This window comes from Echeneis naucrates, chromosome 7, assembly GCF_900963305.1.
Source record: "Echeneis naucrates chromosome 7, fEcheNa1.1, whole genome shotgun sequence".
NCBI lineage: Eukaryota > Metazoa > Chordata > Actinopteri > Carangiformes > Echeneidae > Echeneis > Echeneis naucrates.
The window spans coordinates 24,537,658-24,556,815 of NC_042517.1; the positions used below are offsets into that span (position 1 = coordinate 24,537,658).

At 42.0% G+C, this 19,158-nt stretch overlaps 1 protein-coding gene across 8 annotated transcripts in view; it reads left to right on the forward strand.

Moving 5' to 3' along the window:
- Positions 1–19,158, forward strand: part of klhdc8b (kelch domain containing 8B) — a 202,985-nt gene that overhangs the window by 133,447 nt on the left and 50,380 nt on the right. For all 8 annotated transcript variants that reach the window (XM_029507410.1, XM_029507408.1, XM_029507407.1 and 5 more), the window contains one exon: positions 17,531–17,755. In XM_029507410.1, coding sequence (XP_029363270.1) covers positions 17,531–17,755 — 225 coding nt within the window. The remainder of the gene's footprint in view (positions 1–17,530; positions 17,756–19,158) is intronic.

Sequence of the window (19,158 nt, forward strand, 5' to 3'; positions counted from 1 at the left end):
AAAGCACTTACACATACCCTGGACACCAGGGTCTGAATGAATACCTCCTTGTATCTCCTCCATGATCTAGCTACTCTGAGGCCGTATAATCTGCAGGAGTGGACCCCTCCAGTCTTTCTCCTCTAATTTTTCTTATTTACTCAAAATAATCTCAACACTTAATATGTTAATATTAATACACTTAATATGTTACGCAGTGTATCATCCACATTCCACCGTGATAAATGCACAGCAAATACAAACCACTTTGGACTATATTTTGTGCTTGTTCCAAATTTGCACTGCTGGCATGACAACTAATAGGACACCAATTAGAAAATTTTGTAAACTTTATTACAAATAAGACAAATCAAATAAATTTTACTTTGATTTGGCTCTAAGTTCATTGTGAGACAATGTCAGGGAGGGAATTAAAATTATAAAATGATATATTGGCTATATCAACTTACACGATCTGAAATTTTTTGTCAGGCTTCCTTTCTTGCCTTGTTTGTAGAGACAGTGTTGCTTTTAGCTGTTCTTGTCAGTCTGGACTCCTCATAGCTCTCCATTAACACAATCTGCTCCTCTTGGCTGAAATATGTGGCACGTAATCTGACAATATTTCTGTGGAAATGGCGTCAAATTACACCTACATGCCCCTTTTTATGTGAACACTTTGAACAGAGCCTGATGAGGAAAGCCTGGCTCAACAAATCAAGTTGATAATCACCGTCATGATACTCGTTATCTGTGTTTGGAGCTTTTGGCTTTGTCGAGCCAGCTCACCCAATGAAAGCCCGGTTCTGTTGAGCTTCCTTCATAGTATACCCCTCAGATCTTTGGATAGGAGTAACTGGAAAAAACTAAACAGGCACAGGGAGAACACCCAAGCTCCACATAGAGAGGCTGCAGGTCTGATATGTGAATGAATGAACAAGGCTGTATTTTGAAAACATAAAAGTAATACACAACAGCAAAACAACAAAGAAACAATTAAAACAGTTGAAACAATATTAACTTAACATTGTCAGGCCAGGACTCAGATGCAGAGGCTTTGTAAGACACAGACTTTATTCTTGGCAGCAATGATCTCAGAACCAAGTGAAAAAAGGAAACAGGGCTATGAAACCTTAACTAAAAGGGATGTCACAAGGGAAAAAAGGGGGAAAACAAAAAACACTCCATAGGGAGGAAAAACCTGACTAATAAAACAAGAGAAACTCATGCTACTAAACGGAGGATCAAGGTAATTCTATGAAAACGTTATTAAAACTCAAAATCACTCTTAACGAGGAAAACACAAAAGCTATGAACATTAATCTATCCAAAAGAATTAACAAACAAAAGGTCACTCATGCAGAGGAAGGAACAAAAGGCTAACTCTGGTATAGAAAGTACAAACAAAAATTCACTCAGTCAAGGACCAAAAGCTTACACAAAGAAACGAGGGCTGTGGGATGGACGTAGCGCTGGTGTGAGACATGAATCGACGACACACTGGCACAAGACAAGGGGAAGACAGACTATTTGAACTGTGGGGAAAATGGGGAACAGGTGGAGACAATTGGTAATCATGAGGGCACACAGGAGACATGAGGAAGGGCAAGTGTTCTGAAACGAGAGGAGAGTTAGGCAATTTCAAAATGAAACAGGAAATGACGAGACACAGTAAGCCCAGACAAGACAACCTCACCACGGTGTGACAAACATTTCAGTAATATCTTAAAAATCTCTTGTTTTAACCTCACACCTTATCTTAGTGCTCTAACCAAAAGCCCATTCGGAGACCCCAGGATAAGGGGACTTTTAAAAAGGGGTTTAGGAGCGAGTGGATGTGTGTGTGTTAGACTGTGTTTCCCATCATATTTTTTTTCAGCTTGCATGACTTTATCTTCTTTTCAGTTTCAGAGCTGTAAGAGAAACTGATGGAAAGACAAAAATGTGCCTCTCAGGTCTGCAGTCTCACTGTCTTAGCACGATATTGATCAAAAAGTACAAGGTTGGCATCAAAAGCTGCTCTGTGGGAAAGAAAATAAAGACAAATGTGTGCTTCGTGCAGATAGTATTTTTTGTACTTCCCCTCATAGCCCAATTTACATTACTTTGTTTTCCTTCAAAAGTTTCCTCTCTTCTCATTGTGCATTTTGAAGATGTGTTATTGCTTAAAAGCACTTGGTCAAAATTGCATACCGGTATTGAGAGAAAAATTTAAATCATACAAAGCACCATATTATCATTTGGCTGCACCGAAAAAAAATACCATGAAGACATTAAAAGCAAAGTCGTAGAGAGAGCTGAAGCTTTTCCCCTTTCTCACACAATACACAACAACATTTCAATAAGCCACTCAGTCATTCACTAGTTAACCATAACATTATGACCACTGACGTGTATGAGTAAAATTAATTGCCTGGTTACAGTGGATACCCGTCAGTGGGTGGGCTATATCATGTTACCATGGATACTTGTCAGTGGGGCGGGTCAATCACGCAGCAAGCAGTTCAACATTTAGTCCTGAAATTGATCTTGAAGTAGTAAGATGGTCCAGTGTAAGAATGTGAGGGAATTTGAGAAGAACCAAACTGTAATGTGTAGACAATGGAGACTATTTCCAACACTGCGGCTCTGTGAGACGTTCCAGGTCTGAATGTATAAGGACCTACGTGGAGTCATCAAAGGAAGGAAAACCACCGGATCAGGGGTCAAGACTCACTGAACGCTGTGTTTGGACTGAGGGCTGAACCGTGTGGTCTTATCAAGCAGAAAGGTTACTGCAGCTCAAACTGCTGAAAAAGTTTGCGCTAGTTCTCGTAGAAAGCTGTCAGAACACACAGAGCATCACAGTTTGTTGTGTAGCTGCAGGCCAGTCGGGGCGCACACACTGACCACAGTCCACCAACAAAACCTCTTGCACATGGAAACATGAGCATCAGAACTGGGCCACAGAGCAATGAAAAAAGGTGGTCCGATGATGGATCAGCTTTTGATCAATGGATGGTTGGATGTGTGTGTGTCACTTACCTTCAGAGGTCTTGAGGAGTACCTGCCTTTACAGGTCACAACTGTTTTGGCATCAAATGGCATGATGTCATGGCTGATTGGTGTGAATTCTAAGGAGCCACCATTAGACAAAAGCAGTGGAACCAAGCTCACAATCACAACTGTCGTCCCCGTCCCCTCATTTTCATAGGACAGAAACGAACCAGCTCATAATGGGCAGAGCAGTTGATGGCCTGAGTAATTGTAATTTATTTTTTATTTTGTTTTAAAGGGGATAATGTAAAGTAAGTGAGGAGAGAGAGGAGTTTATGTTTATGAAAGCACAGATAACTGCCACCTGACCCTGCAGCTCCTTTTTGCCTCTTTTTTTATTTTGACTCCTGCAGGTCCGCTCTGATCCATTTTATACCGATGCTCATGTCAGAACACAAACATGCCTCTAAATGAATGTCACTCTGTGGCTGGTTGTGAAGAGTTTGCTAACATGTTAATAGTTTCATCTTACAAAGTGATGAAATACCAGTGTTGCACATATTCATTTCATTGACATCACACTAAAAGGATTGAGAAGCAGCTTTATAATAACTCTCGATACAAACACAGGCATGCTGCAATACATCAATTCCTCTCCTTAATTCCTGAAGGAAAAAACTAGAAAATAAGACTTAACTTTGAGCTGTAGGTTTAGGGTATTTATGATGATTTCTCTAAGCTGTGTGATTTTGGTTAATGCAGGAAGAGCAGCATAAAGAGACTGAGGTGAATGGTTTTGTGACCAAGAGCTGGGCCAGCTCAACAAATCTCCCCAGGTCTAAAATCTGCAGGGCAGTAACTCCTCAACACACTTAAATACAGCAGTGTGTGTGTGTGTGTGTGTGTGTGTGTGTGTTATTTAACTTGTACAATGATGATAGAAAAAAGTAATAAACATGCTGATGAAGCCATTTTGTGATTGCTTCAATTCAACGCTGTTTGAGTTTTATTTCTGCCATATCTCACGTCAAATGGGACACAACAACAATTTGCATTATGATGTATTCCAAGACTAAGATGGGAAATGCTGCTGTTGCTGTTGTTGAATGATGAGCCATTGTCAACACCCACCTAAAAAGCGACACACAACTGACCACACTGATGTGTGTGCAGTGACTTTGTAGCAGCCTGATCTCGTTGATTTAAGGAAGGTAAACACAGCGGAGAGTTATGTAGAATGGCAGTGTGCTCTGACACATTTCTCACATCAGAGGCTGCCATTTCATCAGCATTAGTTTCTTGCTGCAAAGATTTAATGAAGGTGAAGCTTTTCAAATGGTTTTAAACAGCTACAGCAATGTGATCCCCATCTGTGATCCATAGGCCTGGTCTTGTGGTATGTGGGCTTGTACTATCGTCAGAAGTGGTACTTATCTCAGGGAGTTGAACGCCCCAGCCCTACATAGTTCCGGGTTGCCCTTGGGCAAGGTGTACAGTAGCACCCATTAGCCCCCCATCAAGGTTACGATACTACTGCTTTGTAGCAATCCTTTGGAAATGAAAAGGCTAAGAAGCCAAGTTGGACTCTGTTATGCAAACACATGAACCAAAGCATTGTTCTGGCAAATCCTGAAGCCAACCTGTAGCTGGGGGGAGCCTTGTCGTCTGGGCTACACAGGGATTCCATAAACCTGCCCAGACTTCCTGTGCCCTGGAGAGGAAACTCCAGCTCCACTGTGTACCGGAGAGACAACACGGGAGGTTGGCAGTTCCTGGTTAAATTTTTTTTTCTCAATTGGTGTAGAGAGGGGAGCTACCTCCGACAGTGGGAGAGACACTTGGCTCTCACTGGAGAGTGGCTGCCCGCCTCAAGCAGGGCAGCCCCCAGCCAATTAGGTGCTGTCCCACCACAGCCTACCTGCTTCATTTGGCACATGAGGCTTTGGGATCTATGCTAACAAATGTGCTCCAAATTTATGCACCATGCCAAAAGACACACTGCAGCCATAAGCCATGACCTTCTGAAGCAAAGACTGACATTGCAACCCTCCAGGAGATATGTCTCCATTCATTAGGCTCTCTCAATTGAGAGGACTACAGGACAAGCCACCCTGCTAAGGAATCCAGGGAACAGAGTGGTCTTTGCTGTCAGGAGCACTCTTCTGGGAGCAGCAGTACCAACCACTTAGCTCTTTGTTTGAATACATCTGTGGGACCTGTACGCTCCAACACTTGTCTCCCTCAAGAAAAAAAGGACAGGTTTTATGATGAAATTGAGACAACCATGAAAAACATCCCCAGTCTTGAACAGCTTTACCTACTTGGCAATTTCAGCTCTCTGCAGAAAGTTGATAAAGAACTATGGAAAGAAAGTTTTCACATGTCAGCTGTCTTTCTTGAGTTTCATAGCATTCAATGAATGGACACACACACATAGTACAGGCCAAATGTTTGGGCACACTTTCCTATTCATTTGAATCGGAAGGTGTGTCCAAACTTTTGGCCTGTACTGTGCAACCGCATGAACAGTCAGGCAGTGAATTAGCTTCTCAAGACTTACATCTCATAGTGTTCTCAAAGTAAGTGTTAATCAGTAATCAATACTTACATGATGATTTTGATACTTAAGTTTAAGTTTTTTTCTGCACATCATAGCGGTTGTGCAAGCACTGCTCCTCTGTCATTTTGCTGCTCAAGCTCAGTCAGCCCCTTCTCCTCCTGTCCTGCTATATTGTGAGTTCAACAGCGTACTACTGCCTGTGGCTGCATGATGGCAGAGAGGAAGAGGAGCTTTTTTACCACGGCAGTCCAAACTACTGCAACCTGTGATGTTTGCAGAAAACAAATTTGCTTCTGTGGCAATTACACAAATTTATGCAGGCACATTGAAACACATTCCAAAGAGAACTCCATCGTGCAAACCAAATGGAGGGAATCACGATGCCCAAACCAGAACCCCAGCCCTGAGGGAGAGGTCTCTAGTAGAGACCTTTCAGCATGGGCAACATCATCCAGGTAGCTGATTTAGTGAGTGAAAGTAATAATGAATCATCTCCAGCATTAGGTAATGTTATTTTTCGATGTAATTGGTCATCATTGTTGGATTTTATCAGACTGATTAGATATAGAATATTCAGACAGTCACATATTTAGATATTTAGATATTTAGATATTTAGCCAGTTGAAATAAATCCAAATGACTTATTTCACTGGAACTGAAAAATGTGTAGGCTACCCACATAAAGATATGTGAATGGCTGAAAAAAATACAGGCCAAAAGTTTGGACACACTTTCCTATTCATTTGAATGAGAAGGTGTGTGCAAACTTTTGGCCTGTACTTTATAACAACCCTTTTATGTTAACTGTCAAAAGAACATTGGTATTCCTATACATAGACTACATTAAGATGGGTTATAGACTTCATTATTTTTCTATTTCACCCAGTTGATTCCCAAAGAACTATCAGTATCACAATGAGCCTTGCTCAAGTGATTGTAAAGGGCCTACAACCACTCTCTGTCGTTGAAGACGTTAGTTGACAGAATTTTGTAAAGACATTTGATCAAGAGAACAAGATTCCAAGTTGGAAAATGTTAATGGGAACAAATACCAGCACTGTATGAAGAGTGTCACTCAAAAGTGAACAAAGGTCTGGATGTTGCAATTAGTGCTGTACTCGCAATATGTGGAAATCTAGAGCCACAGAGGTGTATATAACTCGCATGACATATCATTGATGAAAACTGGCAAGAATCACTGATGACAGGGACACAGCTAAAACAGTTCAAGCTGTAATCAGAGATAATCATGCCAATAGGGTTGTTGCTGTGCGCAAAGCAGGTTGGGCACATTATCCATGTTTTGCACACACCTTAAGTTTTGTGGTAAAAGACTCCATGAAGGCTCTCCCTGATCTTTCTGACACCCAGCAGAGATCCAGCGTCTTTCTTGCACCATAGCAGAAAACAAACCGATACAATCAGTTGAAACATGTTGGGACTCTACACGTTTGAGAGATTCCTTTAGCAAAAGAAAACTGCCAGAACCATTTCAGAGCTAGTGAAACCATTACCTGGACACAGGATTTGAAAACTTTAGGTTCTGTGACATGGCAAATGCTGAAGCTGTGAAAAAAGACTCATCACTGAAATGCAATAAGCAAACCAGACCTCAGCCTCTTCAGTGTCAGCATCTGAAACAAGTACAAGCCCTGTCTCAGCAACTGCTCTTGCAACTTCCTCCAGTTCCCCTGCAGGAGCTTCTCCATCCCCACCTGTAGCAGTGGATAGAGTTTGGTTATCAAGTCATTGCATTCCAGCAGCATCACACACCTGGCACTGATGCCTTTATTGACAAGCGCTGGCACTCAGAAGGGATGGACTCTCCACAGGATGGAGGCCCACTTCTTTGGTGGAAAATGAATGAGCCAACATTGCCCTCTCTGAGCAAGCTTGACAACAAAAATCTGGTTATTGCAGCTATTGGGGTGATTGCATCATCTGTACCTGCAGAAACGATTTTCTCTAGCGCAGAGAAGAAGTGCAAAAGTGCAAAAAGGAAAATTATAAACATATTTTTTTTCTGAACAAAAGCCTATAAATCTATAGTTCTCAACATGGGGACGAGTCTCAAAAGGAGACCTCAGGGGATAATTTCTCAGAACACAGGAGGCAGAGATGGGGACTCTGACAGGAGGGCTTTGGGGGCAAAAAAAACAGAGGTCGTGAATGAGAGCCAATTGGAGTATTTCTGTTTACTTATTTGCATTCTGACTTTATTTTTAACTTATTTTTCAGTTGGGTGTAAAGAAGGGACATTTGTGTTATATTCTTGATGTTATTATATTTATTATATCTATATATATAATCTATATATTATATTATCATATTCTTCTCTATCATGCCATCTGTCCCCCTCCACATTCTGTTTGGATCCACGTTTGCCACTCTTGGTGCTCCAGCACAAGTTATCTGGGTGGATTGGCCTCTCTTACTACTGGAGGCTTGGGGTGCACATTTCTGATGGTGGTGGACAATAGTTCGAGTCATCCTCCTTTAACAGTGCAAGTGCCTCCTCGGCACTGCAAGTTTTCTTCTGGACATTTCTTGATAATAAATCCAACAATTGGCTAAAAAACAGTAATAGCACTCCAAAATGAATGTTTGGCGTGCTCCGTCTCCACTACTCGAGCATAAATCGAGCACGACTTTTATATAGTTTGTGTGATGACGCTCGCCTATATCTCCTCAACGGATTGACCCCTTACTGTAACCAGGAGAGCTACCATACAGAGTCAGCAGTAAGCCATATTGTTTACAGTACAAGTGTACGACTCCCTTCCGCTCAGCTGCTCCACTCGGATGCTCGGACTCCGCTGAGTGTAGGCTGCCGTTTTAGGTGCTGTGGGACTGTCCCAGACAAATGGTAATGGAGAAAGAGGCATAAATGTTGCTACTGGGTAGACCTGACATTGTTATATGTTTTTTATGCTTAATTTAGTTATTAATTTAGTTGGTTTTTGAGCTGTGACTGGAGCATGAAAAAATGGCTTACATTGCCTTGGAGCACCGGGTCTGCTCTTTAATTTGATGTATAACATTGCTAAATTCTTGCACGATTAGTCCATTGTTTCAGAGTATTTTATAAGGTGTCTTTCAGGACTTAAGTTTCCTGCAATCTCTTTCACAATTGTATCTCCTAGACGATAATGAGATAACAGTGATATAAAAAGTATTGCTTTTGTCTCATCTCAGTGTAGACTTCCTTTAATCTAGAAATGAGATCTAAACAATGTTTTATACAATGCTCATTGTTGTCCAGTTTATACATTTCATACTTTACTCAGGGTGATCCACCAGAGAGCTCTCTCTGTAAACTTTCAGATCTATTTGGTCAGTCTCAGATTAGGCTCAGTCTGTTCTAAAAAAGAGACCTCTAAACAGTCTTGAACTGTTCTCATTCTAGTCATCTCAGTTTTGTCCTTTTTTCATTTACAAAAGTAAATAAACTACTCACCTGCCCTCTCCTAGCCAAAAGCTTTGTGTGTTCAGTCAATTCATTTCAGTCATTGCCTCTGCCTCAGGTAAGATCCCTCTCTGGCTGCTTGCTGTCATCACCACAATTTGCCTCCTTCTCACCGTTCTAAGTCAGTGGTTCTCACCAATGCAAACAGCACTGAAAATATAATAAGTTACCGTTCATCTGTACGATGTTTTGTGTGTGTTGTAAATAGTAGGCTAACCGCCACATTTCCCCAAATGAATTAGCACTGCAACTGCAGGCTTGTGTGCCATGGTTGGGGTGCGCCGCAATAAAAGTTCTGAAACAATAGAGATTTCTGGACAGAGATGGCCTTGCCTCCACATGTCCAGAGTACCTTATCACGCATTCTGCACTGTGTGTAAGACAAAGCGACATTGAAATCAGTCGTCACAGGGCAACAAGTAAGGAGAAAAGTCACAAACACATACAGACCTCTAAAGTAAACACTCTAAAATGTCACCAAAGGTCAAACAACCAAGTGAAATCAAAATTATACTCCCCACCCCCCGAAGCAATCATATTAAAAATTAAAAGTATGATAAGATATATAGGCTAGTCTATCACACCGCCCTCCTTCCCATTAGTTGGGGGGAGAAAAGGGGTGATATTGCTTGTGACAGTTTTAGACAGACTAGGTGCTGATTAACATAAGATAATATAATAGAATAATTACAGAACTGCATTTAGGTTATAGTTATTATTTTTATTTATATTATTTTTACCCCAATTTAATATATGGACATTTGTGTAGTTTCACTATACTCCACTCCAAATGGAGTGGATATATAATAAATGTCTATATTATGTGTTATGGCGTTAGGTATCTTAGTGGTGGTGGGTGAGCAATGGCGGCGTGTACACTGGTTGTGGGCTGTCAGGTGCACATGGGGGTGGGGAGGGGGTTGTACCAATAAAGGTTCTACAAGGTTTGCAGGTCTGTAGATTTTTTCCTAAAGGACAGAGTCAATATTTCCACTAGGTGTAACACTTAAATGTTTGCATGTTCTCCTCGTGCCTGTGTGGGTTTCCTCAGGGTCCAGTTTCCTCCCCTGCTTGGGTTAACTGGTGACACTAAATTGTCCGCAGGTCTGAGTGTGAGTGGTTGTTTGTCTCTAAATATATCTGTATGTTGGCCCTGTGATGGACTGGTGACCTGTCCAGGGCCCCAGGCAAAGGAATTGAACCCATTACGTTTTTGCAGTGAGGCAACAGCACCAACCACTATGCTGCCCTGGTACCCAATTACATTATAATCATATGAAAAAAGACATATTAAAAAGAAAGTCAAATATTCAAGATTCAAGATCCAAGACCTTTATTTCACCCTGTGGGACAATTGATATGCAGTAAAAAAAAAGCAGTTAAAAAAATCATTAATATTTTCATTTTACATAGACCTCAGTCCTTTTATTGTATTTTTTTATCAATAAAAAAATAAAATGTAAGTTTCTTTCTCTGCTTTTAGGTTAATCTTAAAACAGTGTAATGAGAAATCATTGGCCGCTGTATTAAGGCAGGAAAAGTTTGCCCCATGTTTGAGATTTTTAAGTCGTGCAGGACTTTGAAAAAGGCTGGAGCCAGATTACTTCTTATGAGAAATACCACCCTAATATTTATTGCATTTGGTGTCAGAACACCTGCATTTACACTCCGGTGAACATCTCTGTAAGAGGCTTTACTGCAGGACATCAGGACCAATGTCACAACTTATGTTACCTCATGTCTCAGAGATCTCATCACTAATGGCAGGCACAGAGAGCATCACTTCACACCTGTTTTAAAACGTGTTGCCAAAGGCATTGTGATCAATCACTCAAAGGATCTCACTTCCCTGCAGTGCTGTTTTTATCCAATCTGACAAGTGGATCTGTGGTCAGTGTAGTTGAGTGTGTGTGTATGTGTGTGTGTTTTTGAGAGAGAGATGTGCAAATCAATGCACTTCTTGCACCTTTGCGTTAAATCAGGCTTTAGGTCATCAAATATCAGTTTCAGGGGACGTCAGCAGAAGAGCTGATTCTTAAATGTGAACACGACACCTCTGTGTTCATGCTGTAAATAGAATGTGGCCCATTAGATGTGGATCTAATTCATGGATATGTTGCGGGTGCATTCATCATGCATGAGCTATTTGGATAGGTAGGCTGCCTATTTATTAGACAGATAGTTGAAGGGGGTAAGTTTTCACCGGCAAGTGTGGGCGGAGCAGGTGAGATGGTGTCTGTGGGAAGAATGAGGTCCATGGTCGATGGTGTCATCTGACACAGCTCTACCTGAAACTCTGGGTCTGGTTGGATGTATGTAGAAAAATGGGAAAGATCCATCAACTGTTTTATGTTCTATTTTCCTCTCATTTAAAAAATGATAAACATGTTGTATTGAAGACTTGGAATTAGAGACTGAGACCATAAACTCATTAAGATGTGTACTAAACAAATGAACTGTGAAGTAGGGACACATTCCTATTTCCTTCCTATTGACTAATTAGATAGAGGGAAAGGTTTAAGCTTATCCAGTGCTTGCTTCACTTTAGAGACCCAGAGTCCTGGTCCCCTTTGACAGACAGTCTCTAGCTGCTGGTTGTAAACATGATGCATATTTTTCAAAATGCCTAGCTATTCCTTTAGGAGTTGCATAGAGATCTGCGCAGCAACATGTGGGGCATTCCATTCCAAACTTTGAGTTTATAGTGCAGATTCTGTGGTAGCTTCCAGCCATGAAATTAAATATCATGGACTATTACACCACAGAGGAAATGTGGCCTGAGACTGTGCATCCAGCTTTGCCCATGGCAGTTCTGTGGTGAAGAGCTCTGCTGTGTGTCAGGACCAGGAAAACTTCTTCAGTATGAGAGAAGCAGCACTGGACTGCAGTGTTAAGAGGAGAAACAGAGGGAGCAAAAGAGTCAAGTAAAAGCATCTAAGATAAGCAAATACATCCATCTCTGTGTGACTGGAACAAATGATGCTTGACAACTGCATGGGACAAAGCGGACTGACTCAGCTAACATGCACCCATGTAGACACTGCACATACATCACTGGGAGTTTAATGACATTCTGTCACATTACGCAGAGTGATGAGAGATGAACAAACAGAAGATGTGATATTCATTGTTTTGTTTGTATAGCCAGGAATCCAGGTCACCATTTCTCTTTCTTTCAGTCTTGTACAGTGTGTGTAGTGCTTGTTCACTCTCTGGACTTGAAAACTTTGTTGTACCTTGCGATTTCATGCTGCTTCTTCAGCTGCTGCTCTGCTCGGGGGTGTGTTTGGATCAGTGGGTGCCCTGAACCTCCATCAATTCAAATTCCGTGTTCCCAGTCAGCAGCCAACATACTGCCATATGACGTAACACAACAGACCTCATGCTGCTTTGAAATGATTGTGTACTTTGTGTGTGAGTGTGAGTGTGAGTGTGAGTGCATGTGTATGTTTGTATGTGTGTGTGCATATACACAATTTGAAGGTTTTTGTAGCAGTGTCAGAGTTCGTGATGAGCACACAAATACAGTGGAGGAGAAGCTCACTTCAAGTTACGGATTATCAAAAGCTCTTGTCAAACAGGGAGACAGGGTGTGTCACAATTCATAATAAATCCATGACCTGTAAGCATTATATACCAATATTGAATAAAATGATTTACAGACTACTGACTGGAGAAATCCCACACAACCATCAGCAGAAGTGTGTGGGGGTGTATTAATCCCCAGAGACCCTGCCCACTGCCTGTTGTGTTTCTGTGCACTGGGTACGTGGCCCCCAGCCAATAATGTCCATTGCTGCTCTCACTTGGCAGGGGGTGGCTAACTTTGAATTGTGTATGTATGAGGAGCACTGGACAAATCCTGCATTGTAGGTTCTTATTATTGTCTCTGATGCTGCTTCTTGACCAGTCTGTGTGTGGGGACTGGATGTCCTGCTTCAAAGTGAGACATCCTCAGCATTAAAGACACGATCAATAATGGCCACAGTTGAAGCTCACTTGTGCTCTATCAGGCATGATGTGTATGAAGATCTTTGTATACAAATATATAACTGTTTTTGTTTATTTAATCCTGATATCCAAACATCAACATGCTGTAAAGGCACCAAGGCAATTGCATCGCAATTCCTTCTCCATTGTGCTTGTGCTTGTGAACAAAAGTACATGCAGTTTCACTTGCAGTTAGTCATAACTCAAGGGGCCCAGCCCTCGGCAATTGGGTGGCCTGGGGGCCCTGTGGGGGACAGTTTGGTTGGGTGCCCAGGCTCTTCTACGACCTTGTGGTGTCATGGGTCCATGGCGGCTCCTTGGTGGCCTCCATGGCTGGTGTGCAATGGTTTGCTACTTCCTCTCTCCCTTTGCAGTGGGGTTGGGGGCTTCTCTGTGCATGGAAGATTTCGGTGTCCTGCATCTCTGTGTGCATCGGAGGCACATGTCCAGCACCCCGTGGCCCCACAGACCATCCCCCCTTCGGCCAATGAGCAGTGGGGGCATTGCAGAGGCTCCTGGGTTGGTCTATTTGGCTGGTAGGGTGCTTCTGGTTCATCCAGTTGGTGGGGGTGGGGTTCAGGGCATGGATTTTGGTGGCAGATGTGGATGGCTGAGTGGGGGTTGTTGGACGGTGGGAGGGCCGTCCTGCCAGATGTGTGCTTGCTTGGGCAGTTCAGTGGTGATGGCTGTTACCTGCCTGGAACAGTGGGAGCTGCAGTGGCTTTCTGGGTTTGGTGCCTCATATACTCCCGCACACACGGGAGCCAGTGCCTCTGACCCAACTCTGGCCCCTGGTGGTCGTTTCACTCATATTTAGGGAATGCCCACTTACACGTGTGGTGCCACTTGCTATATCATGTTGGTCACATGATGAAGAATTGATTAATTCTGCCTAAAATCAGCTGGCTGCTCGTTCATTCCATCACTATGCACCCTATCTTTGACTCCGCTCCTCTTTTGGGACACCTTCACCTACCTGGACTGCAGTCTCTCCAGAGATCTACACAGAAACCCTCTGGACTCTCTTAGTGAAGTAACAGGAAAAGCACAGGATCCTTCACTCCACTAGTTCCTACCACCACCACCTGCTTCCCTTCCCCTGTCCATCCTTCCACACCTTCTCTGTCCTTTACTCTCCCCTGTGTTCACTGAGGTGTAGCACTGCCCTCCCTGCCACACAAAGGTCATTTCAATTAATAAAGATCGACAAATAACAAAAGTTTAAATAGCTAAAATTGTTTATGGAGGAACTTTATTTTGACCGTTTTCGAAATGGTGACATCACATCCTTGCAGGGTCTATTTCATTTTACCTTCTTCTCCCAGCTATGCACGGCAGACATGTTAGCATGAGTGGTGTGCAATCTGCCATGTACTACTGAAAGCCACTGAAAGCCTTGCAAAGATCGACCCTAAGAGTGTCAAGTGCAAAGCTATTAAAGCCCATGTGATTCTTGATGACCAGAACAACCAGTCTTTGAGCTGTTCAGCATGCAGAGCAAATTATTCTTGTACCATCTTAAAACGTGCTCTGGCCTCCTAGAAACGTATGGCAGTAAAGCAGAAGGATGTTGGCATATCTTACAGCTGGATCAGTTGAGTCTCTCAGTTCTAGCACAAGCCTCACGCTCTCCAGTCTATAGCCCAATTTGATTGATTTCAGCAGGTGCTGGAGTGTGTTCCTTCCAATAAGGCCTATATTGGAAAGGCTCTGAGGTAGGCCAAGGCCACATGTGAATGAAGCTGTTGGCCCAGGCGTCCATCTGCAATACTGTGAATGTGATCTCGCAGTTTCAGGGGCCACATCAAGCGCTGGTAGAGGGTGAATTGATAGAAGCAGACCTTGAGCTTCCCTGGTAGATGGCTTTTGGCGATCCTCTCCAGGCCCTCCATTTTAAGACCCCCAAAATATCTATGTATACAGTACAGGCAAAATTTTGGACACACCTTCTCATTCAAATGAATAGGAAAGTGTACTGTACTGTATATATCACTCTGATGCTGACTCACACGGATTAATGAATCCTGGTTGTTCTCTCTGTCCAAAGGGAATGTTTGGAAGTTTGACACATTAATGTATAACGATGTAATAATGTAAACGATTTGCTATCTAATTTACTATCAACGATAAATCTGTCTACAACTCCAACCTAACAGATAAGAAATTAAAATAACAGCACAGACCAATGTTAATACATGAACCGGCCAGCATCTGCCAACCTTCATCTGCAACCACATCCACACCAGCAACTGCAGAGTTATATTACTGTAACAACAAGCATTACAGCCTGTGACACAAATCACTGCACAGCATTTCTCTGCCTCTTGGAAAGCATCCAAGTGTTGGCCACACAGCCAAAACTGATCAGGCTTAAGGACAAAGGTAAAAAAAAAAAAAAAAGCTGAACCAGGATTCACCCAGCAGCAACGAATCAAATGGAAATTTAAACCAGTTGTTACAGAGTCAACTACCTGGTTCTACTTACGAGTAGAGAGAAAAGGCAGCTAGTCCTGGAGATATTTTGCTTTCAAAAACAAAACCTTCAGAAAGAGCAATATTGTTGTGAAGCTGCTTTTAGTGTCTTATCATGGCAGTGTGTTGTGTTATATCAGAAACTGAGTCTGCAACCACAGTAGCAGCTGTGTGAGGCTTATTTTAGCGCTGAGCTGATTAAAAACATCAGCTTGGCAACAGGCTCATGAAGAGCACACTGATGTAACAGATATAATGCTGACTGTGTTCAGTGATAGTGTTCCTTAAACATACTGCTGCAGTTGCTACACTTGTTAAGCCAGGCACAAGGATGTAGGGGTGGTATTACGCCATGCACAAATTAATTGGACTAATTGAAGTGTTGACCTGATGGTGGGGATAAGGTGGTGACTAAATTAACAGTCATGAGAATTTATTATCTGGGAATCATGAATTTCAGTACATTAACTTTCAAGGGAGATCCATCAAGTAGATGTGAGATGATTTTTTACTGGAGGTAGGCTCTTCTGGAAATGGGATCCTCAAAGTCAGAAAGATTCCTGAATGTATAAACTTTTTATTGGCAGTCATAATAATTGTTGAGATATTTCAGATTCACGCTTATATCCTTACGCTTTTAGATTTGCTGATACAAATTTGATTGACAGGTTTACTGACTTTATTTTGTGAGGACAGAAGAAATTACAGCTCCTACTGAGAAACTACAAACATGGCAGTCTGGGTATTTACATCATTGTAACATGTAAAAACAATTGCAGCATTCATTCACTTTACTGCATCTGTCAAACAGCAACATTTTGGCAAGACCTTATATGAAATGTTGTTCATTAAATGCCATTTTAGGTTGTATGTAGTTTGCGCTGTTGCCCCCAGAACAAGAAGGTTGTGGGTTCTCATTCAAATGAATAGGAAAGTGTGTCCAAACCTTTGGCCTGTACTGTATATGCTGCAAAAACTGATAAACAATTACACATATTTTTTTCCTCAAACCATCACCCTCAACAACATACACAAAAAGTGCCACACAACATGGACCAGAGACTTCTCCTCCAAGGCCTCATGTTCATGTAGGTGCAGATGCATAATTCTTCTTGTCAAAGCTGGAACAGGTCTGAATCCACTTCAGTTGTCTTTGGACCCCAGAATTTCCTCAAAATGGCATCGAGCTCTGGATACTGCAGAAACTGAATATGCTGAATATAACACCGAATATTTTGCTGTAATCAACAGATCTTAGAGCTCAAACTGTCCTTTTTTCTCACACCTCTCAGACTCCAATGCCTCCCACTCAGTTCAACTCTTTGTCTCGCTCTTGCTATCGATCTTCACGCCGCCCTGCCTCCTTCATCTGACCCTCTTCCACTTTCTTCTCTCACTCCTCCACATTCTCCACTCCTCCCGACTTACTTTGCACGATTCCTATGCCTCATTGACTCATTTTCTGGTTTCTTCCTTTTGTTGTTTCGGTTCTGCATTCACCTCTTGAAACCCCCTCATTTCTCCTCCCTCTCTCTCCTATGTATTCCCCACACACAGCACCTGCCCTACAGCTTCTCTTCTTTTTTGCCATCATTCACATCCCTCCTGCCTGTTCGGACTCCCCCCATTATTTCTCACTTCACTTGCTCTTGTAGTTGTATTTTACGAGGTTAAGTTATGATTGTAGAAGCAAACAACTTGAGGGTGTCCTTAGGGGCACCCCCCCCCCCCCTCTGCTCCATTTTTAGTCCAACATGCAATGTGGCTCTGTTACTGGACTGCATGCAGGCCAAACTCTGCAGTAAATAGGGCCTGAAAAACAATGAAAAGACACAAGGGATGGAAAATATTTTGACTTGGGGTTTTGTGAGTTTTATTTATGTACATGCCAATATCCCTGCAAATATATTTAATCTATGCATTTGTGAATGCAGATGTCCCATTTTTGTGAGAATCAAAATCAACTGGTGATTTGTTGCTGTACCTCTCCATATCACTGCATATATGAACTACTTTTCCAGTAGATTTTAGTAGTTGTGTGAGCTCAGCGGTCAGCCTGAATTTTAATATTTTCCTTATTCTTCCAGGAGGTCGTCAGGGAAAGATGCCAGTGACGGCACTGGAGGCTTTTGACCTGGAGATGAAGAGCTGGACACGTTACCCCTGCATCCCAAGCAGAAGAGCTTTTTCCTGCTGTGCCTCCAATGAGCGAAGCCTCTTCAGCCTCGGGGGCCTGCAGCAGCCGGGGCCACACAATTTCTACTCCAGACCTCACTTTGTCAACACAATGGAGGAGTATGATCTCGATCAAGGTGAGGCCAAACGTTGCCATATGTGGAAATATTAGAAGATCTAATCACAGTTCTAAAGACCATACAGCAAGTGCATTCAGATCCTGTCCACAACCACGTCTATTATAACAGTGAATTTGCCAAGTTGTGAGGAAGAAATTTAGCAGAAACAGATCTGCCCAAAGTGAAAGCACTAATCAACCATCCGCAGCAAAAGCAGGCTCTACCCAAACAGGCCAAAGGGCATTATATTAAATCGAGAGTATAAAACAACTTTCTACACGCTCAGTTATCTCTTGTCATTCCCTTACCTGGCTGCAAGGATCATTATGTTGACACTAAAATGCAATAAAGCATTCTAGGAAAAAAAAATGAAAAGCTCCAGAGGTGAATTTAATAATACAGGTGGCAGCAGCAGGTGCACTGCAGAGGAGAGCCAGAGAGGAAGAGCAGAGCAGATCTGAGTCTAGGGTCTATTGGGTCTGGTGAAAATGCTCCTCATCAGCTATTGTGGCTTTTGTTACTTGATGCGTCTCAATATGGTTACGTTCTTTAATAACACCAGAGTGTGAGGGCTTGCAGTGTCCTGGTTTTCTTGTTTAGTGCTACATGAGACTTATGAAGTGCTTTTTTTTTTAGTTTGGATGGGGGCAGAAAGACAGGCTTTGTTGTAGTTCACTAAATAATCATTTCATTTTTATTATTTAAATGCTATAACGCATCTGCAAATACTGATAAGAATAATAACTGTAGTGGTAGCAGTACTTGTAACTTTCACAACAAGGCAAACGGAGCTTGTGCTTTCAAGCGTGGACTCCTTGAACACAACAGACCACCTACGTACTGATGTATTCCTGAAATTAACTGCTCTACTCCTGCAACATTTCTCTCTCAAACATATAAAAGTTATTGCACATCACAGACAGATATAAGAAATTAGATTAATTTGCGAATTTACCTGCTAGTCATTCCCTTTCATAGTAAAATTTACTGCACAAGTTTAGTTTTCACACCTGTGCATGAAATGTGTAACATCTTTACTGATCTCAGAAGAGTAGAAGAGGAGTGAGGGACAGTTCACACACATGTTGAAAATCCCAGGAAGATCCTTAACATGCAAACCTCCAAGTTAAGCTGTTCCTTATGCCTTTATTGGCAGGTCTGCATCACATGGTGACACCTCAAAGACAGATATATCTGTGGCGGAGTGGAAACGCAGTTCTTTTGCAATTAACAATGCCGACAATGCCACCTGGGGAATCGCTAATATATCTTTGAGCTACTGTTAAGTCACACAGGTTCTGATACCACAGGTGAGAGATGGTTTCAGGTTTTAAAATAAGTTATTTCTTAATAAACAACAACAACAATAATAATAATAATAATAATAATAATAATAATAATAATAATAATAATAATAATAA